Source organism: Callorhinchus milii, unplaced genomic scaffold (assembly GCF_018977255.1).
Source record: "Callorhinchus milii isolate IMCB2004 unplaced genomic scaffold, IMCB_Cmil_1.0 Scaffold5, whole genome shotgun sequence".
NCBI lineage: Eukaryota > Metazoa > Chordata > Chondrichthyes > Chimaeriformes > Callorhinchidae > Callorhinchus > Callorhinchus milii.
In genome coordinates this window covers 8240444-8263091 of record NW_024704746.1, presented here as the reverse complement: position 1 = coordinate 8263091, position 22648 = coordinate 8240444, and the positions used below count along the sequence as shown (strand labels likewise).

The following is a 22648-nucleotide window of genomic DNA, read 5'->3' as shown; positions in this document are numbered from 1 at the left end:
ATATAATTAAGATGAAAAGCTTTAAAAAGCTGGGTCTATATTCACTGGATTAGAAAGGGAAAGAGGTGAAACAATTTAAATATTCACAATTTTAAAATGGTTTGAGAGGGTAAATGTACCAGTTTATTTTTTTTACTAATTGGCGATCAGCAACAAAAGGAACACAAACTCAAGATTATGACCAGAACCACGAAGACGATATAGCCAAAGCAGTACTAATTACTAACGTGAGACTCATTATTGAAGCTGAGTGATTGAAGATATTAAAAAAGTTTGTGGAAAGGGAGGGGAATGTGATTAGAGCAGATATGTGAGGTCGCTGGCATTGTACAGCATGGTATAGCACAGTCGACCAAACGATAGTTAAGAAAGCAACTGCAATGTCTGTGATTGTAAATGCACTCACTCAGCTCAGAAGTCGGCGATGGCGTTTCAGCTTTGCTTTCTATCTCTACTGTCATATCCTTTATTTGTTCCAAAGCGGATCGCAGCTGCTCATCCAGACCAAGCATGCCCTGCTCTGCAAGCTGTGCGCGCTTCTCCGCTTCCCTGCCAAAGAATGCCAAACTAAATTGCTCATGAGATAAAACTTGATGACATAGATTGTTACTAAAGAGGCTTTCTGTTCATTGAGAAAGCTGACCAAGCACTCAGGATCTTTATAGTAAGCATAAAGGATCGTTCCAAATCTTGAATATACATCTGTAAGTTCATGTGGCTACGAGACTAGGAGGGAGGGAAATAATTGCTGTACTCACAGAAGTTGTCCCTGCAGGATTTCCACAACAGCCAGTGACTGGAATATGTGTTTTGATTTGGAATTTTCAGGTCTGACAACCATGGTTCCACCCTGTTGCCAAACAACTGTATTAGGTGAATAATTGATACAGGAAGTATCCAGAAGTCTGCAGCTCATGTTCTGCACTAGGCTCAGCGAGCCTATCACGTCATCTTCAGCCATCTCCACTGGATCAAGTTCAAAAATCCTTGTCTTAACCTTTAAATCACTCTAATGTCTTGCGCCATCCTACCTCTGTCACCATCTCAAACCCTACCAACCCACTCCTTTGGTCCTACCCCTAGCTTGGGTGAAAGCCCTGGACTGTTCAGCACCTTGGGAAGTCCTCCTATTGTGAAAGGCGTGATATAAATGTAAATTTGTATTGTAAGTGCAATGTTCTCCACTGGAGCGTAGAATCTCATATCTGCAATGCTTTCTTGTTCTGAATAACTTCTCCAATTTGGTGAACAGTGTGACTTGTGTTATATTAACATATGCTGAATATATTGGAATACCAGTTTTCCCCAATCATTTGGTTAGTGGAGCTGGGATATAATAAATAATAATATTTCATATTATTATAATAATATTAAATTAATTAATAATAATATTAGGATCTCACCAACTGGCAATCCAATAGCCTGATCTGCAAGTTCAATGTCTGTCAGGCATCTGAGTGCAAATATGATAGCGAGTTGGGGAAGCTCAATTGCTCCCTCTGACTCACCAATTCTGAAAGCAATGACTGATATTGAGATAATGGATCCAATGAAGGTAATAATCATGTCTTCTAGACGTCTCAAAGCACTTCACAGAATATACTGTAAAGTGGATTGTCTGTATATTTGCGAGCAAAACGCTGTAGCCAATTGCACATAGCAGTGTCCCACACACAGTCGTGGACTGAGTGACCAAATTATTTTTTTAAAGGGATTATTGTCCCCAGAAAAGCGATCTGCCAATCGACTAACAACCAGGTTCCTACTTACTGCTAGGTAAACAGAGGCATGTGGAGTAAGGAAACTTGCTCAACATTACACCCTGACAGGAATCAAACCCAGGTCTCTCACTTGCGAGGTGTGTGCTCTAACCACTGAGCTACAGGACTCCACTTAAGGTAACACATTAAGCTGCTGCTCTTTGTACATGTTGGAGAGTTTTGATGAGCTGGTTGACTCTGGGTGTATCACAGCTGAGCCCGTTTAAGGAGCAATGGTCCCGAAGTGGGATTTCTAGTCAACTGACCCTCCCTCTCTCACAATGCTAAAGCTAACTGCCCCATGTCAGATCAGATCTCCAAGGTTCTTAGTTTGTAAAGCTTTCTTCTATATTACACATTTACCCATTGAGGTTTTGATCACCATGCCTGTAATGCCTTGTATTTGCCGTCTGTGACATGAATAATGATGGTCAGTCATATTCTTACCTGTACAACAGGCACCAGAACATCAGTCAGATCCTTTGCATGGATGTTATCATCAAGACCTATGTACCTCACAGTGTCCACGGAGGGCTGAAAAGATCCCGAAGCTGCTTCAGTAGAGTGGCCAGCATCCTATATAGAAGCAATACTTCAGCAATTCCCTTGACAATGTTCAGACCATAATACAATCCCATAATGTCCACCACTATTTCATCTCTGGTCTTCAGTAGACCTGGTGTGTAATGGCGTGTCCAGCTAAGCAATACTGCTTTAGACTCTGTCTCCTCTGCTACCCCATGAGAGTGGATTATTGTGCAACTGTTCTTTGCCTATTTTATGCCAAACTCTTCATTCAGGGCTTTGGCTAGCAGGATTTAGAACATGTCTGCACTTCTATGTTGCTTTGGGTTACCAAAGGTTTGCAATGACATTACTAGTCATGCCTCATTCAAACGGAGCTCTCATTTTATTAACCTTAAAAGAGTGAAAGGCTGAGAGTTAACAGTATTGCCCATGAATCCAACTCAGATCATCTGATCTACTGTAGCCCTGTGATGTACCATGTGCCAGACTAGTGGTGGAAGCTCTATCCTACAGATTTATAATAATTTAAATAACAAATAACACAGTTGTTTCCCCCAATTGACTCTGAAGAAATTCATTATAAAGACGCAGTTGAAATTTTGTGTAGGAGATGTGGGATTAAAAAGCAATGTGTGGTGCAGCCCAGCTACTGAAACCACTTTGAGCACTTTCCTTCATCGTGATATAATAATAATAATCCTTGCATTTGATATAGTGCTTTTCACGTCTTCTAGACGTCTCAAAGCGCTTCACAGAATGTTGTAAAGTGAATTGATTTTATTATTTATTATTATTTTTATGAATTGATATCAACTCATCCTCCCTGCAGTGCAAATACACAGAATCCAAATTGATTCAATATCTTTGAAACATGACCCTTCAAAAGTCTTTTTTCAATCTTATTAACACTCTTTAAAACATATAAGATTACTTAGCAGAGCTGGGAGTGGGTGCAGAGAGCTCTCCTCAGCCTTAGTAAGTTTTTTTTGAGCAGAATGTAAAATACCCACCATGCATCGCCGAATCTCTTCACTGCTGAAAACAAGCTTGTATTCCAGCCGTATAAACTTGGAATAAAAGATACACTCTAAGAAATGGATTTCTAGCTCTACCGTACCTCTACAATCTCAGAAATCTGAGTCTGAAGAACATCAGCAGTCTCAACTAACATCTCAGTTAGCTGATTGGATTCCTTCTCCGATAACTCTGATAAAAATTGCTCAAGGTTTGGATCCTGCAATGATGAGGAGAAATCATGGTGACTGAAACAAATCTGCAACAGTAAATTCATGATACAATTGACCACGAATTGATCACCAAGTCCCACTAGTCTCAGCCCTTGGAAAAACAAGTCTTGGAAAAACAATAATCTAGGAAGCCTTACTGTTTGGACAGAGCAGCAAAATATACTTTGCCAAGATTCTCTGACATCAGACACTACATCTGTCATTTGGTTTCAAAATTTGAAGTAGTTGGACCACAACTTATTTTGGCTTCGCATTTAATTTAATTACAATGGACTATTACGACTGTTGTGGTTGAAGGTTTTTTAAATTATTTATCTTAACATTAAGCCTTTTCCTAATCTCCCGCCAAGTTTTTCTGCTGAATAAAATAACACACAATCTTATTTCCTTACAGGATGACTTCTTGGCATGTCAAATAGGATGGGGGCGGATTAAAGAGTAAAAGAGAGAAGTGCGCATCATACCTTAAATGGTATGCTTGACAGTTTGACAGAAATAATAAGGGCCCCCTTATTCACGTATTCACTGATAAGACAGTGAACATTGTCTTCAGTGTCATTTCCAGGCAATTTCAATTCAACACATCCAAAAGGTTAAGAGGTTAATCCTCTTTTGTATTATATAATAATTACTAGCTGTACCAGTTGCAGCTGCGCTTGCAACCAAAGGATCCAATATGGAATGTAGATTTCAGTGATACCACTCACAAACCATTTAACATGTCATAAACACTGTGTGTACATTTTAAGCAAAACTGCCAAACTTGTGCGTTGAGCTTATTTGGGTCATAGCTCATGAACGATAGAAGATCCTATCAAAGGGTCATAGCTCATAAACGATAGAAACTCCTATCAAAGCTACGCTAACCAAAGGGGTTTACTGTGTGATCTGGCAGGTCCTCGAGTTATTACAAGGCTTTTGTGTAGACAACATTTGAAGTTTTTACTCCTTTGGCCACTATGTACACATTTTGGGATGAACCCACACGTGAGCATCCAACATAAAATTGTCAATGGGAAAAGCAGGGTGTAATCAAGAACAGGCCAGCAACCTTTAAGCTCTGCCCCTGTGCCTTGTTAATTGACATGGCAAAGCACATTCGAACAAGGAGTTGGAGCCTTTTGAACTCAAACAGGCAGTCACTTGGGAGCAGTGGGATGTGAGGAATGAATACATCTTCCCCTTTGAACTGACCGATCAGAATAGTTGCTTCTCTAACATGTGGCATCAACCGCTTTACCACCAACCTTGTGCCATTGCATAGCTTCACTGTATTTAGATTCCTCAGCAGCATGAGTATCCAACCTTCAGTATGAGTTTGTGTGGCGGGATATCCGATGGTGCCAAAGAGTTTAAAAACTCAGTTAGGTAGTTGATAGCATTTTCAATGTCAGGAACAATATCTACAGACTTGTACAGTTTCTTGGCCAGGGATGTCATTGAGTAGCTGGGAACTGATCTCACTGGCAGACTCATTTTTTGGAGTAAGGATTGCTCGTTCACACAACCACTTATGATTTGTGTAGTTATGACTGAGGTTCAGGAAAACTTTGGTTTTGAGCTCTGCTATATCTTGTACAATGTTGTTCTTTGAGTGGGCAATTCAGTTTTCTGTGTTCTTGCATGCCTTTCTGCGTCAAAGTCCAGTCATGCTGTTGTTTGAGCGGGCAATTAATTTTGCTGTGTTGTTGCAGTCGTTTCAGCATTCAAGTCCAGCCATGGTATTCTTTGTTCTTGTTTCATTTAATCGGCCTTCTCTTTTTTGGCTGGCATTTTTATTTGTCCTTGAAAGGCTTGATCTTCACTTAGGTATGTTTATCCCTTAAGATTAAGAACATCTGCTATTGGGAGGATTCCTGGTTGGGAGGACTCTAACTTCCATGACAACCCAAAAAAACTGCTGTACATTTGTTGTAGAATATATTAGTATATGTATCTCTCTAAAAGGGTGTGTACTTTCCTCTGTCACTATTGTTGCAGAATACTATGCATACCTTTTTGGGGGCTTAATTAAAGCACTTTTTAATATTTTTTTAATATAGCTCATCAAAGATAGGAGATCTGAAAAATAATATGCACATGACACTCCCCCATGCAATACTTTTCCGATGAGGTATAAATCATGTCTCTACATCAATCGCTTATTGCGTTATTGGCAGACACAGACACTTTGTCTTTATTAGTATATACTATAGTAATATGACTGAATTCTGATTGGGTGATGTGACTTGCAGCTGGCTGGGATTTTATACCATTGTTGATGGAGAATTCTGCGTCTCCCCAAGAAGGGGGATGGTGGAATTAAATGTGCTGACCGACAAATAACTACATATAACTACACCCTTTCATTATCTGAAGTTAGCCTGGATTCATAACGCCAACCCTAAATTCAGGGTAGTTGGGACGAGTGAACTGTTTCCGTGTCCTGCCACTATGTAACAATACAAAATTACATTTGTAAAGCGTCTTTCATGTTGGGAGAACATCCCAAGGAGCTGAACAGTTATGGATTAGGATCCAAGCGGGGTGGAGGGGGAGTAACCGTTTCAGTTGCCAATTTTAGTGTTGTTCAGAAATAACATGTATTGTCGCAAGTTATTTTGTTGACATTTTTTGTCATTATACTGGATGCAACACCCTAGAGCTTTCACTGAAAACAAACATGCAGTTTGCTAACTACAGCAATGTTTTCACTGTGCAGCTGAAACTTGGCTGAAACTTGTCAACATGGCATGCTAACCTCAAAACTCCTTCTCAAGAAAATGTCCGTTGCATTACATTACCTCCATACTAGCAACCACAGAGGAACGTATCCCTGGTTTCAACAGCTCCAAGATTCGTGGGTCGTGTGAGCTAAGGTTGGTAATGCTTGTCCCCTGTGATATGAAGGGAGGCAGAAGAAGGAGCAACAATAACACAGCAGTCTCAATAACTGGCATGGACAAATAAATAGCGTCCAGAGGGACTTGGGTGTCCTTGTACACCAATCACAGAAGGTTAGTCTGCAAGTGCAGCAACAATTAGGAAGGCGAACGGTATGTTAGCATTCATTATGAAAGGATTAGAGTATAAGAGTAGGGAAGTCTTGCTACAATTGCATAGGACCCTGGTGAGACCACACCTGGAATACTGTGTGCAGTTTTGGTCTCCTTATTTAAGGAAGGATGTACTTGCCTTGGAGGGGGTGCAGCGTAGATTTACTAGGTTAGTACCAGGGATGAAGGGGATGAGTTACGAGGATAGGCTGACCAATTTGGGCCTATATTCTCTAGAATATAGAAGAATTAGAGGGGATCTTATAGAAACCTATAAGATCATCAAAGGGCATGATAGAGTATAAGAACATAAGAACATAAGAATTAGGAGCAGGAGTAGGCCATTCGGCCCTTCGTGCCTGCTCCGCCATTCAATAAGATCATGGCTGATCTTCTCACCTAACTCTGATTACCTGCCCTATCCCCATATCCCCTAATCCCTCTATTTTTCTAGTAGATAGTGGGAGATTGTTTCCCTGGTTGGAGAAACTAAAACCAGGGGTCACAACCTTAAAATCAGAGGCCAGTCTTTCGCACTGAGTTGAGGAAGAACTTCTTCACTCAAAGGGTGGTGAATGTATGGAACTCACTACCACAAAGGGCTGTTGACGCTCAGTCCTTGAACATATTCAAGACTGAGATAGATAGATTTCTTATTGCAAAAGAGATTAAGGGATATGGGGATAAGGCAGGGTCAAGTTATTAGCTGGAGTTAGATTAGAAGATCAGCCATGATTGAATGGCGGGGCAGGCTCAAAGGGCTGAATGGCCTACTCCTGCTCCTACATGTTATGTTATGTTAAATAATGTTCTGAGGTACATAATACAGAAGAAACAGCAACAAGGACATTCTTCATGACTGTACATCAATATGAACATCAAGCTGAGAGTCAGGGAATAAAGTAAAGAAGGGTTTTATTGTGCACAATGTGTACCAAAGTGTACAAACTTCACTTCTTGTACATAACCAACCACTCTCCACTTAATGTATGGAATTTTTGTACTTCTTAGCAGACCACTGCTCAGATGAAATGCACGGGTCTTGCATTCATAACAGGGTCCCATCACACGTGCAATGCTAATGCCTGCAATCTTTGCGTTGCAGACAGACCTCAGTACCACAGATTGCTGCCTCAGTGATGGTTGGCAAATCATATACAATCTTACAAGCAATCTTACACATACTATATAAAGAGTTTGTGAAAGCAAACAGGACTAGTCGCCTGACACTACCTCTGAAGATTCCACTTCCATTGTGATGTCAACATTTCCAGGTTCTCTGGATGGAAGATTGTTGAGCGAATCCAGCCTCTGCAATTAGAAGAAGGTGATGGGAAAGAGTAACATGGTTTAAGCTGGTGGCCAGGACATGAAGTAAAGAATATGCAAGGTCAAGTAACTTTCCCAGAAACTATTGATCAATAATTATGTTGAACTTGTACAGTGACTGAAAAGGAAAGGAAGCAAATACAATGAGAATGCTGGTCTTCTTCACAGAATCTAAATTGTTCAGGCTACAGACATTTTTGTGGTTTGTGATTATGTCACTTTAGTACACCGATAGATATTTAACGCATGGAATTGATTCAGATTTGCATGCTGCAGACCTCCCTCTCAAACACTGATCTCAATCGAGAAGTACATGAAACTAGTCCCACAGCATTGGGTGTCCCAAGATTGAGGCAGCCTATGTCAGAGGCTGCCAAACCCATCCAAAAGATCATTGTTAAGTATTTGAATACATTACCTCATATTGTTTTGATGGAGTATCATAGAAAGCTTACAGCACAGAAGGAGGCCATTCTGTCTGCATTTGTGCTAGCTCCTCCTCCTCTGAGCTACTTCAGCTATGCTTACCATTATACATGGGCCACACTTGTCTAGCATTGTGTTTGGGATGAATGTTTCTTCTTGGGCACTTCCAGTTGGCAGTAATTGAACTGGATCACTTTTAACGTCTGAAAGCAGAAGCTCACAATTCCTTATCCAATTTGTGCGCTCCACCTGATAAATGGAAAGAGAGTGAAAATTATTGTAACCAGCTAATGGAATAACTAAGACCTCACTGGGCCCGAAACCAGTATCATTCGACTCATTGGATTACCGATTTACCTCAACAAAAAGGGTCCAATCCAAGAACTGGCAAGTCCAGTTGTGGCTAGCTTTGAACCTAACTATTAATATGAATTATTAATAATCTTTGGAATTTACATAGTGCCTTTCATATCTGGAGGATGCCTCAAAGCACTTCACAGGAATCACTAAAAAGTGTAGTTACTACTGTTTATACAAATGCAAGGAAATTGCAAGGATTATCTTTGTAGACAAATGCAGCAGACACTTTGCCCATAGCAAAGTCACACAAACAACTTTGAAGTGAATTACAAACTTTACTTTGGACATTGTTGGTTAGAAGACCAGGAGAAACTCCCTTCTTTTTTAAATAGACAAATGGGACCTCGAACTAACATTATACCTGAAGGACGGACAACATTTCCAACAATTCAACACAGCCCAGCAATGTATTGAAGTGTCAGTCTAGACTTACCAACTGAGTTTATTACCAACTGAGTTTATTACCAACTGAGTCAGGTGGATGCCTGGAGTTGGAAAGATGAACAATATTCAAGCAAGTGTTGTAGTTATCAAATGGCTGCATTAAATACCTTTACCATCATTGTGAGAATTATTCCTGCTGTCAACTAAAATATCATAGGTCAGAATATTCACCCCAGTTATTAGACAGCTTATACCATAGTGAAGAAGGGAAGCTTCCAGCAACTTCTTAAATTTCATAGTAACATAGAACAGTATAGAGTCTGATTAGCTCAAGGTGTCCTCCTGGCTCAGTCTGTAGCGCTCTCGCCAGTGAGTTAGATGGCTGTGGGTTCAAGCCGGAATGCATTTTAAGATAAAATGGTCTTCCAGGTTAAGACTAGGTAGAATCTCAGGCCTTAACATATCACTCTAATAATGCATTGTCTTTTACCTGTCTAACATCATTCCTTTCAATTTAGTAATGAAATGTACCTTCATTTTTTCCAGCTCCTTCAGTTCATGGTCTGGAATCTCATCATGCATTACCATCCGTTCCTTAAAAATGGCTTCAACTATGTCACTGCACCAACTGTTAAAACAGACACAATGCATAAGGATATGATCATGCCAATAATTCTCTCTCAACAACTTGGATTTATATAGCGCCCTTCACGCCGGACGGCGTCTCATAGCGTTTTACAGTAACGGATCCCAGGACAAAGCCAGGGGGAGGGGGGGTGGGGGGGTGAAGGTGACCAAAGGCGTAGTCGAAAAGAAAGGTCTTCAGCAGAGACTTGAAAATGGGAAGGGAGGGAGTGAGATGAAGGGAGTGAGGAAGGCAGTTCCAGAGCCTCGGGGCATAGTAGCTGAAGCCACGGTCGCCAAGAGTGGAGCGGAGGACTCGGGGGACGAGGAAGCGGCCAGACCCGGAGGAACAAAGGCAACGGGTACTGTTTTGAGGAGAGAGGAGATCAGAGAGGTAGGGGGGGTGTAGAGGAGTGTAGGGACTTGAATACAAGGGTGAGGATCTTGAAATCGATCCTCTTTGGGATAGGCAGCCAGTGCAGTCTGGCAAGGATGGGGAGCGGAGTTTCGTGCAGAGTTTCTCTCATCTTTTCTAGAGATTTTTCAATATAACAGAATGAGAATTTGGTCATATCTAATTATCAGAAAATATTCAGAATTAGTATATTTATGGAATTGAGTGGAGCTTATTGGATCGAGGTGGCTGCAGATAGAACAGGGAAAAGCAGGGAGAAATGTAGCTGTGACTGGGAAGAAGTAGCTTAAAGTTCAACGCATTTAGAATGTGGAAAAATAAGAACTAACATTGGAAAAATTGGCCACCAGGTGGTTAATAACTGGCTTGAAAGGCTAGTTTTTTTTATTTCTTCAGCCAGGCTTAACTGCCCAAAGATACCATGGTTTCAAAGTGCTAACAATAGCTGTTATAAAAACTCTGCAGTTGATAAAATTATACTAAAATAAAAGTCAGCTGTAGCTCAAATACCCTGTTTGAGGTCAGTTAACTTAGCACCTTCCTAATGATTTGATAAACTTTCTGAACGAGCTCTATCTATCAACCACTATGGCCCCAAACTCTGGAACTCTCTCCCTCAATCCCTTTGCCCTGCCCCATCCTTCTCCATTTTCAGGTCATGCCTGAAGACCTTCCTCTTTGATCGTGCCTACAGTCACCTCTCCACGGCTCGGCGTCATGCACCGGCACTGTCAAGCATTCTGGGATGCTACCCTGCATAAGGGTGCTATATAAATGCGAGTTATTGTTCTTTCTAAACAGTTAGAGACAATAATAATAATCCTTGCATTTGATATAGCGCTTTTCACGTCAGGAGGACGTCCCAAAGCGCTTCACAGAACACACTGTAAAGTGAATTGACTGTATATTTGTGGGCGAACGCGGCAGCCAATTGCGCACAGCAATGTCCCACAAACAGTCGTAGATTGAAAATGACCAATTTATTATTGTTTTTGGTTTTGGAGGGATTATTATTAGGCGTGTGGAGTAAGGAAACTTGCCCAAGGTTTCGCCCTGTGCCTGGAATTGAACTCAGGTCTCTCGCTTGCAAAGCGAGTGCTCTAACCACTGAGCTACAGGACTCCAGACAAGTTATGCATGCCAGTCCTTTCATTCCTACTTGTACATATTTGTGGTGTAGGCATCCATCTGCGGAGCTACTTTTGAAGCTTCCTCCTCTAGTTTAAGGAGTATAGATGTGCTGGATAGGTTATTGAAGTGGTTTCCTGAGATGGCACCGGCAGGGTCTGGTACCAGGTGGAGCAACATATCCACCATCCAGCGAGTCAGTTGAGTATGAAGGTTGTGAACCTGGAGATATAAAGCAATAGAGGACCCAGTGAGACTATCTGTAGACAACAATGGGAATGCAATCATACTCTGGGCAATCCCTTTCTCTGATCTCTTCTTGCCTGCCCGCTAGCAAGCTGATAAGGCTTGGTGCGAGAGCTGCTGAAAGGTGTTATGTTTAGTCCGAGTTTGTGAACACAAGTTTGTGCTCCTATCCTTATGTTCCCTGGCACAATTTTATTATGTGCATGTACAGAGAATGTGCAGGAGGAAAAAACAGCAACAAATTACATTTGTGATATCAAACTGGGAGAACCGCCTAAAGCGCTGAATGCAGGAAGCAAAACAAAAATCAGGAAACTGAACCATATAAAGGGAAAACATTGTGGTTTACGAGAAATATCAGATCATAATCTGGGCTTTCTTGGTACTCCATTTCGTTAATAATACAGCAGAGCATGCATATCCTGCGCGACATACCTCTGTAATTTGGTTGACGTTCACATTTTCTATTAATTCGATTACCCCACGCAGCCAAATGTGCAGACTTTGATTAATTTCTTCTAGTCTCAGCCTGGAAACAAAAAGTTTATGCAAAATGTCTTTTATAAATAGTGCATAGAATAATAATAACAAGTAATAATAATCCTTGCACTAGACATAGTGCCTTATCACATCGTTTAGACATCTCAAATAGCATCACACGATATACTGTAAAGTGGATTGATTGCATTTTGTGGGTAAAATCCAGCAGCCAATTGTGCACAGCAGTGTCCCACAAACAGCCACGGAGTCAGTAACCAATTTTTTATTTGGGTTGTTATTCATAGAATCATACAGCACAGAAAGAGACCATTCGACACATTGTGTCTGTGCCGGTTCTTTGAAAAGAACTGAAAAGAGCTATCCAAATCAATCCCAATTCCCCTGCTCTCTTCCCATAGCCCTGGAAACTTGTCCTCCCCAAATAATTATCTACTTCTCTCTTAAAAGTTGATATCAAATTGGCTTCCACCAGCCTTTCAGGCATTCCAGATCCAAACTTGCTGTGTGAAAAAATTCTCCTCACCTCCCCTCTGTTTCTTTTAACAACTATTTTAAATTGGTGTCCTCGGGTTACTAACCGATTCGCCAGTGGAAATAGTTTCTGTTTGTTCACCATATTGAATCTCCTCATAATTTTGAAAGTTTCTATTAAGTCTCCTTTTAACCTCCTCTGCTGCAAGGAGAATAATCCCAGCTTCTCTATCCTCTCCTCATAACTGAAGTCCGTTATTCCTGGTACCATCCTGGTAAATCTCCTTTGCATCTTCTCCAATGCCTTGACATCCTTCCTAAATTGTGGTGCCCTGAATTGAACACAGTACTCCCTCTGCCTCCTCGTCCTCCTGGATCTCTCTGCTGCATTTGACACAGTCAACTACGCAATTCTCCTCCACTGCATCTCCTCCTTCATCCACCTTAGTAGGACTGCATGGTTCGAGTCCAACTTAACCAACCGCCTCCATTTCATCTCGGCAAATGATTTCTCCTCCCACCCCCGGCCAGTCACCTGTGGGGTACCCCAGGTCTCTATCCCTGGCCCTCTTCTTTTCCTTATCTATATGCTCCCTCTGGGCGATGTCATCCACAGACACAGGGTAAACTTCCACATGTACGCGGATGACACACAAATCTACTTTCCTCCTCCAGTACCAACTCCGGGTCTGCCAATGTTCTATCAGCTTGTCTGGCAGACATCAGGACCTGGTGAGTGCAAACTTCCTGCAGCTGAATGTGGACAAAGTCATACTCCTTGGCTCCCGTCAACATCTTCACTCCTGTGGATCTGAATATTCCTTTACTTTCCTGGGCTCTCCCTCAGACTCACCTAACCAGTGCGCAATCTAGGTGTCCGGTTCGACCCCCAGCTGTCCTTCCTCCCCCACATCCAGGCCCTGACCAGAACAGCCTTCTTCCACCTCCGCCACATTGCCCGCCTCCAACCATACCTTACCCCAAATGCAGCTGAAACCCTCATGCGTGCGTTTTGTCACCTCCACCTGGATTACTCAAATGCACTCCTCACCGGTCTCCCCAGCTCTACTATTCAAAAGATCCAGCTTGTTCAGAACTCTACCACCTGCATACTGACCTGGACCGAACTCCATACCCACACCTAACCAGTTCTGGCCAGGCTCCACTGGCTCCCCATCACCGAACAGATCAACTTCAAGATACTAACACTCATGTTCAAATAAATCCCTTCACTCTCTGCCACCTCCCTACCTCTTCGACCTTCCCACTTCCCAGTCTACCACCCAGCACCACCACTCGACTGACACCAGCCTCCTGCTCGTCCCTCGCACCCTTCCCCCCTACCAGCAGAGGTCACGGTTTCAGTCATTATGCCCCAAAACTCTGGAACACTCTCCCTCAATCCTTCTGCCTTGCCCCCACTCTCCCCTTTTTCAAGTCCTGCCTGAAAACCTTCCTCTTCGCCCGTGCTTACGGCTACCTCCCTCCACCGCAGTTTGAAGTCAGGCTCCGCCACTTTTAAAGCTCTGAGATGCTCCCCTTTGTGTAGGGCGCCATATGAATGCAAGTTATTGTTGTCCTCCAGTTGAGGCCTAACTAGTGTTTTATAAAGGTTCATCATAACTTTCTGACTTTTGTGTTCTATGCCCCTATTTATAAAGCCTAGTATCCCGTATGCATTTTTAACAGCTGCCCAGGACACCAGGAGAAACTCGCTTCTCATTTTGAATAGTGCCATGGGATCTTTAACAACCACTGAACAGGTAGACGGGACCTCAGTTTAACATCTCATCCAAGGGATGGCATCTCTGACAAGGCAACACGCCCCCAGCACTGCATTGGAGTGTCAGCTTAGACTGTGATTCCAAGTCCCGACATGGGGCCTGATCCCACAGATTGGAGCATTACAGACAAACCCAATCCTGCGATGCAGGGGGAACTTTAGATATTGCTCAGAAGCAGGACTCCCGACTGATTTTCCCTTCTTTAATCCAGTAACTCGGAGATCAATTAAACATAACAACTGATGCGCTCAACTAACTCTATACAGATATGAAGCTATTCTAGCCTTCTCCACTGGGTCACTGGAAACCTAATTTAACTACTTTTAAAAATAGATCAATACATTTGTGAAGTTGACGATACCTTATGGGAGGCAGTTTATTCAGTCTAGTACGTAAGGTGTCAGCTGAATCAGGCATTTCCAGAGCCTGTTCCATCAGGTTTATCCAAGTGGGAAATTGGTGGAATAGTTTTAACCAGTCAAATTCTGACAGTCTTGTACTACCTCTCTGGGTGCTGTCAAATTTAATTCGCCAGGATTCCACCATCGTAGTAAAGGACATTAAACTCGAAAGTGAACCTGTTAAAAACAAAGTGATAAAAATCATCCCAGGATTGTCAAACCACGCAATTTGAAGAGTGGTCAAAGACTGAACTGGAATCACCTAAGCTCACGATAGAAAGGAAAAAAGAGTTTGTGCATATATATGACTACAAATTGTAAATATGCTTTCAACATTCTGGGAGAGTAGATATTTGACACCGACTGAGATATTGAATGGGGAGAAGAGAGGGGAAATTCAATTAATCTATAATAATAATATAATCCTTGCATTTGATATAGCGCTTTTCACGTCTTCTAGACGTCTCAAAGCACTTCGCAGAATATGCTGTAAAGTGAATTGACTGTATATTTGTGGGCGAAACCCGGCAGCCAATTGCGCACAGCAGTGTCCCACAATCAGCCGTGGATTGAAAATGACCAATTTTTTATTGTTTTGTTTTGGAGGGATTATTATTAGGCGTGTGGAGTAAGGAAACTTGCCCAAGGTTTCGCCCTGCCTGGAATTGAACTCAGGTATCTCGCTTGCAAGGCAAGTGCTCTAACCACTGAGCTACAGGATTCCACTATATCATGCGGCAAATTTCTACACCAGCATATATATATGACTACAAATTGTAAATATACTTTCAACATTCTGGGAGAGTAGGTACTTGACACCGACTGAGATGTTGACTGGGGAGAAGAGAGGGGAAATTCAATTAACCTATATCATGCTGCAAATTTCTATCTAATTATGACATTTCATCAGTCTTGTGTGTCACATCAACCTGAGCTGTTTATTTGCTGCTCTTAGCAGCTGGTGTGACAGTGGTATTGGCAGATAGCAGAACATTGTCCTATCCACTGGCTTATTCTAGAATCAAAACCTCAGAATCTATTTGGCATCTCGTGACCAGATTCTGGAAACATGCAGGAAATCAAGCTATCCCAAAATGCTGGCAAGTTTTAGCACAGAGTTCTAAATCTCAGCTGTGCTTCTCTTGAGAAATGCCAAGGAGAACTTCTCCAGCAATGAATCATGTTAGGGTATCTCTATTTGCAATTCTCAAGACACTGGCTATAGAATAGCACTGGTTGAGGCCTGGGGAAATACATCCACCTGCCTGAGGTTCACTTGGCGAGTATAATCTGAAAAATAAAGCAAAAATACACTTTCTCCCTTCCGACTTGTCAGACCAATAATGTTCATGTTCTGCAGTCCTCCGGACAATTTTTTCTCAGTCTTTTTGATACCGAGGACCAGATCAGCTTATTCTTCAAATGTTGCAGACTGCTAGTACATGAGTTGATCAGGCCACTCAATTTGAAGGGATCTCAGTTGAGGACTTGCCATTAAGTTATCGCAGACCTTTTGCCAGACATTAGGAAACACTGCTCTAAACTAATTTGCAGGAAACTGCAGTCCTGGATTGGCACGAATGACACCTAATATTATTCACATTGTCTGGCTTTTGCTGCACTTTTCTCTGCTTCAGCTCATGCAAGCCAACACCTTAATGGGTATGGTAACCCCAGCTAGACAAGCAGAAGAAAACTTGCCAGACAGTACATTCTATGGCAAGCTTATGTATAGCTGGTCAAACTGCAGCAGTATCTGGTACACACTCTGGGAGACCCCAAGCTCTTGCCAATTGTACCTAATTCTCTCCGGGAATTAGGTAAGCAGGGTGTGTTCTTCCAGGGAGAGAATCAGCATTGCATTCCAGATGCAGCAATTTCCATATTTAGGTGGCATTCAAGGAACTCTCAGTCTAGACTGAATACTCTTAATTCAGCATGGTGATGTGATTCCGTCTGTGTCAGACACCCGGCTGACAAAACAAAAAAGAATGATCCAATAATTAAGGTTGGTTAAAGTTAGTGGAGTCCTATAGCTCAATGGTGGGAGCACTCACCCCGCAAGCGGGAAACCAGGGTTCGATTCCCGGTAGGGTGAAATTTTGGGCAAGTTTCCTTATTCCTTACACGCCTCTGTTTACCTGGCAGTAAGTAGGAACCTGATTGTTAATTGATTGGTGGATCGCTTTTCCGGGGGTAATAATTCGTTAAAAAAAATTGGTCACTTCAGTCCACAACTGTTTGAGAGACACTGAGGTGCGCAATTGGCTGCTGCGTTTTGCCCACAAAATATACAGTCAATTCACTTTGCAGTATATCCTGTGAAACGCTTTGAGACATCTCGACGACATGAGGCGCTATATCAAATGCAAGGATTATTATTATTATTATTATTAGTTGAGTGATTCCTGCTGAGGAAAAATCCAAATTGGATTCTTACCTTCATCATTGGACACTATATGGTTTTGAGTGGGAAATGAAAAACGTAAGGGAAAAACACTGTATGTAAATAAAATAGGTCTACTGTTACCATTTTTTCCCATTATCCTGGCTTCATACTCATTGCAGAGTTCATTTATAACCATATTTATGTCATCCATTGTCTTCTCCTCAGCAAAGCGAGCCGCATAAGGCTTCTGGTGCCGTCCAAATACAGCCATTGTTAAATCTGTCCATTCCTTTTCTAGGTTGAACAGTTCATTCAGAGCTTCCTGGCTGTCTAAGAGTAATGATCCCTCATACCGCTCACAATCTTGTATAATCATCTGGAAAAGGAACAATACATTCACAATATAATTAAGATTTATATAGCGCCAGTCACACCTCAAAGACGTCTCAAACTGCTTCATACTGCTGGCTGGGCATCCGAGCTGGGTGCTGAAGAACGGGATGAGAGGGGAAAGATACCAAAAGCATATCCAAAGAGGTAAATATTGAAGTCGGCTTTGAACATGGGGAGGGAAGAGGTGAGTCAGAGGAACTCATGGATGGAGTTCCAGAGAGCAGGGGCAGAATGGCTGAAAGTTTCCCCGTCAATGATTAGGTGGATAAGGCAGACCTGAGTTCATTGAGGAAAGTGAGCCGGCAAGTCAGTTGGATTGCATGACGTAACAGAGATAGGGTGGGATGAGGGCATGGAGGGAAGCTGGGAAGCCAGTCATGGTGTGTACATTGGGTCAAGGGAGCAGATTGTGTTCTCCATACAGTAGATGAAGGAGGAGAGGGTTGAGGGGAAAGACAAGGTTGGAGATCCGATAGGAAGGGCAAGTGGGGCCCATGTGGAGGGCGGGGAGGATTCTAGAGGCAGTGGAGAGGGTGGAGACAGTAACGAAAGTGGGTATAGCGGTGGCAGTTGAGTGAATCTTCTTGATGATGGACTCAATGCAGGTAGCAATGTATTATAATATTATTATTATGGTGTCATAACAGAAAATATGTACCAAATAGTTCACCTAATAAACATATGGAGAACAGGAAAGTGCATTAGGAGATTCACTAGAGTTTGAGTGTTACAGTGAAGTATGAGCTACAGAGAATAACTTGTAAATATTAGTCTAATAATAGGAATAATGAGGATTCAATGACAGGAAACTATGGTCTTTTCTAATATTTTTCTGCCTTCCTTTAATCCTTCCTCATTGCCTTCCCCAATTCACATGCCTTCCAAAAATATTCCCAGGCAGTCCAGGAGAGACTGATCTTTTGTGGTCATAAAGCCTGGGAACTGAATCTCTTACCTCTTGCCATCGTATTAAATCAGCATGCAGTGACCGGATGGTATCGGGGGATAAACCTTGGAATCCAATCTGAGGGGGCCTGAAAGCAAATAAAGAAGAAAGCTCAAGGTTGTAAAGCTCACTCGTATCACTCGTATTCCCACAGTGGAGCTACTTCATCAGACCTAGATGACCATGCCGTGGTCAGCTCATTCACAAGGTGAGTCAATTTTCAGCCCCGTTAAATTCAAATGGAATTAGTAGCTTTCCTGCTCCAGACATTAAGCATGAGGGTTGGGCTCACACTCTGGCTGTAATGATCTTTTCAGCTGGATTCAAGGACATAATATTCAGAATGAGGAATTACACCAATCTGTGACCAGCCAACGAAGAACCCACTAGATAGATCTTTTGTATGGTCAGCCGGGAGTCTGACACACGTGAAAACCAATCACTCCACTAAAGAGCAGATAAAATTGAAAGTTCCAAATCTATATGCCACTTACAAATGTAGGTGGCTCATTGGCAGGATCTAGAAGGGCAGACCAATCACTGAAGGCAGGGGTTTACCACACTCAGCTCCTGTTAATCCTGCAAGCCAAAGCCCTAAAGGGTACAGTGGTCCTAGCTGGAAAGCCTGCCAGACAGGGATATCAATGGCAAGCTACGTGGTTTTAGCTGGTTGGACTCCAGCAGTACTCCTCCCCACCAAGAAGGATAATCACTCGTTGGTCATTTGACATCCAGCAAGCATGAACTTGAGCCCTCGCAAAGTCATAAAACATAAGAGCTTTTGCTGTTTGATGCATGAACATAAAACTGAAAAATATGCAAGCAAATACAAATACTAATAGGCAGGAAACTGGAATTGTTTAATCCCATGTCCTGCATGACTTGTTAGCAATGTACCCTCCAATACACCCTGAAATACGCACAGGATTTTTTCGGAAAAATATTTGTGCCACTTCTGAATCTCCGAAAGAACCAGCTTCCGTTTTTCCATGCTTGAGTTCTCAAAGTGTTCCAACTTTCCAGTGAATTTTGACATCAGTTCCCTCCAGTGCTCAATAATTTTCTGGATCACCCCTAAATCTTCTGTATCCTGGCAATGAAGAAACAAAACTGAGAAAGATTTTGGATGTTTTTAAAGATGATTGATTGGTGGTTGGTTGGTAGATGCCAATTTTTGCCAAAAATTATTTTTTGCCAATTGGGTGGGGTTAGGCCTGAAGTCTCTGGGTTGATAAAAAGTTTACTTTTTGGTTTAGGAGAGTAATTTTGGCCCTCTAGGGCAAAAATAATATTAATAATGATCATTCTTGCATTTCATATAGTGCCTTATCACATTGGCAAAATGTCTCAAACTGCTTCACAGAATATACTGTCAAGTGAATTGATTGCATATTTTGTGGATGAAAGGTAAAACAAATATATGCTGGCAAAGGAAAATTAAAGATCCAAATGTAACGTACAACTTTTTCCCCTCACTCTGTCCCTATCTTGATTATTTCACTTTACTACTTTACCCATTTACCTACTTTCACTTAATTTAATCCCAAATGGCATAGTTCTTCGGCAGTCACCAAAAACCATGATCAGCATTGAGAATAGCGGTGGAGAGGGGTTAGGTCTACCATCGATACACCCAGGTAATTTCTATTCAATATTTTAGGAACTTTCAAGTTAAATCAAATTATTGATTAGACTTCAGTGTGTACCCCAAAGCTGTTTCTCTAATTTTAAATCCATCCTGATTGTGACCACAGGGACCACAGAACACCTTCTAGACAGAGTTGTGAACACAAGGCTGACCCATCTGAATTAAAGATACCTATTTTGATACAGCTTTTTATTTTTAAATGAATTTAAAAGATGACAGGTTAAGATGTATATCTACAACAATTGTCCAAATAAATTGATCATTCAGCTTAAGGCTGTTGTGGAACCTTGGTGTTCACAAATTGCCTCCTGAATGCACCTTTCGAATACATATTCACAACACTCTGCAGTCTGGCTCAGTGGGTAGCACTCTCACCTCCGAATTAGAAGGTTATGAGTTCAAGCCCCCGCGTCGGGACTTGGAACTCATATAGTCTAGGCTGACACTCCAATGCATTGCTGCATTGTTGGAGGTGCCATCTTTCAGACAAGACATTAAACTGAAGTCCCATCTGCCTGTTCAGGTGGACATTAAAGATCCTATGCGTTTTCAAAAAGAGTAGGGAGTTTCTTCCCATGATTTGGTCTCCCTATTAAAACTGGTCATTTACTTCATTGCCGTTTGTTGGATACTGCTATGTGCAAGTTGGCCTCCAAGTTCACTCACAAAACACACAGTCTTTACAATATATCCTGTGAAGCGAAGGCACTATATCAAATGTAAGGATTGTTATTATCATAATTACCTACAAAGCACTTTGAGATGTTGATATAATAGGCATGATAGCATATGCTAGTATTATTCTGATTATTAAATCAAAGAGCTACCTTTAAGCTGAGAATTATGGCAAAGTGTTCTCCAAGTTTGGACCAAGACTTTTCGCTGACTTGGAGTCTGCGAGCCAGCTGCAGCCTGTTATCTTCAATCACCTGAAACAGAGCCCAGATCAGGAATTAAAAAACTCAGGCTATATTTGCTTGTGGAAGTTCCAGGGGCTGGCTGGCATCCAACACTGGACAGTGGAGTCATTTTCTTTGTACATCAGCAATTAAACAGTACCACAAAACAAATGACAGTGACAGAATGAGTGCTACAACTAAGGCTTTGAATGGAAAAATCCTGGGGTGCTGACAAATCTCAGCCATGTTGCATTTCCACTTTCATGTATCTGACAAATATTGCAACATTGGAATAATAGTCAAGCTTCACAAGTGGTTCCAATGAAGCATACACTATTGCTACTTGGACAATTTGATGGTTGCATTTACCTGAGTAAGAAATGGCGAATGGGTCAGTAACCCGAGGACAAATGATATAAAATAGTTGTTAAAAGAAACAGATGGGAGGTGAGAAGAAATGTTTTCACACAGTGAGTTGTTTGGATCTGGAAGCATTACCTGAAATGGTGGTGGAAGCCAATTAGATAACAACTTTTAAGAGAGAGAGGTAGATAATTATTTAGGTAGGACAAGTTTGCAGGGCTATGGAGAGAAAGCGTGGAAGCAAGGATAAAGTATAATATGCACTGTATAATATACAATGTAACTGGTTACCTTGAGTGCTAGGCTATAGGCTGCTGCACACCACCAATCCCTTTCCTGGGTTAGACTTCTTATTTGTTTATCTAATCTCCGTCTTTGCAGCTCATATAAGACGTGAAACTCTTCCACCAAACTGAATTAAAAAGACAATTAAGGTATTGTTATTAGTTAAATATTATGTTATTTCTCACCTACATTTGTACAATGGTCAGCTACTGCTGTACAGTCGACCATCTTTATGTATAATGAACCCAATAGTTCTTCAACCATTTGTTAGACAGTGCACTGAGTATTTGCCCTTAGAGATAAATGATTGACAGCGCCAAGCAAGCTGAGGACAGGGCTAATTTGCGGTAAATTTGTGAAAGTCTGTGATCTGGGCTGCCATTCTTCCTGTAGGGAACAAAAAGACTGAATGAAGAAGAGGAGTCTAACCATATGAACACCCAAGTAAACCATTATCTAACCTAATTGGTGCCTTAAACTGGAGGTTATTTGGTACATTAACAAGGCAGATAAATTAGTCTCTTCAATATCCGATGAAATATCTCAGAGAGGGTATTATGAGCTATACAAAACCCCAGACAATTCTTTCAGCTCTTCCAGGGCAACAAGAGTTCACCGGCTCAGGTATGCTGTTGTACGAAAAAGGCAAGTTTAGTATATTGTAAGTTATTTCTTTACATGGGAATGGGTTAAGAGAAACAATGTTTGCAGCCAGAACATTGACTTTTTTTTAAAAAGAAACCACTTGTTGCTGTAATGAAGGCAGTAGGATTTGTATTGTGAAAGAATGAGATTCAAAGGGTCTTCTTCATGTCTTGATCCCAACCTCTTTTGGGATTTAGTCCTGATTAGGTAGAGATAAATTGGTAATAGGGAACAACAACAACAACAAGATTATATTTGTATAGCACCTTTCACGTCAGGAGGACGTCCCAAGGCGCTGGACAGAGTACAGCATTTCAGACCCGAGCTGGGGTTGGGGGGGGGGGGGGGGGGGGGGGGAGGGGAGGGGAAGGGGAGTGGCTGATGGCATGATCGAAGAGGAGGGTCTTGAGGCGGGACTTGAAGGAGGCTAAGGAGGGGTTG

General features: G+C 41.8%; 1 protein-coding gene across 1 annotated transcript in view; it reads right to left on the bottom strand.

The window, feature by feature from the left end:
* axdnd1 (axonemal dynein light chain domain containing 1) overlaps positions 1-22648 on the bottom strand; it is a 40948-nt gene that overhangs the window by 3334 nt on the left and 14966 nt on the right. The window contains exons 13-28 of the mRNA XM_007895534.1: positions 21569-21689; positions 20843-20944; positions 19291-19457; positions 18377-18455; positions 17170-17404; positions 14600-14816; positions 11918-12011; positions 11268-11458; positions 9601-9697; positions 8428-8574; positions 7804-7881; positions 6319-6411; positions 3406-3522; positions 2208-2336; positions 759-850; positions 407-549 (exon numbers count right to left, since the gene is read on the bottom strand). Of these exons, the coding sequence (XP_007893725.1) occupies positions 407-549; positions 759-850; positions 2208-2336; positions 3406-3522; positions 6319-6411; positions 7804-7881; positions 8428-8574; positions 9601-9697; positions 11268-11458; positions 11918-12011; positions 14600-14816; positions 17170-17404; positions 18377-18455; positions 19291-19457; positions 20843-20944; positions 21569-21689 (2102 nt within the window). The remainder of the gene's footprint in view (positions 1-406; positions 550-758; positions 851-2207; positions 2337-3405; positions 3523-6318; positions 6412-7803; positions 7882-8427; positions 8575-9600; positions 9698-11267; positions 11459-11917; positions 12012-14599; positions 14817-17169; positions 17405-18376; positions 18456-19290; positions 19458-20842; positions 20945-21568; positions 21690-22648) is intronic.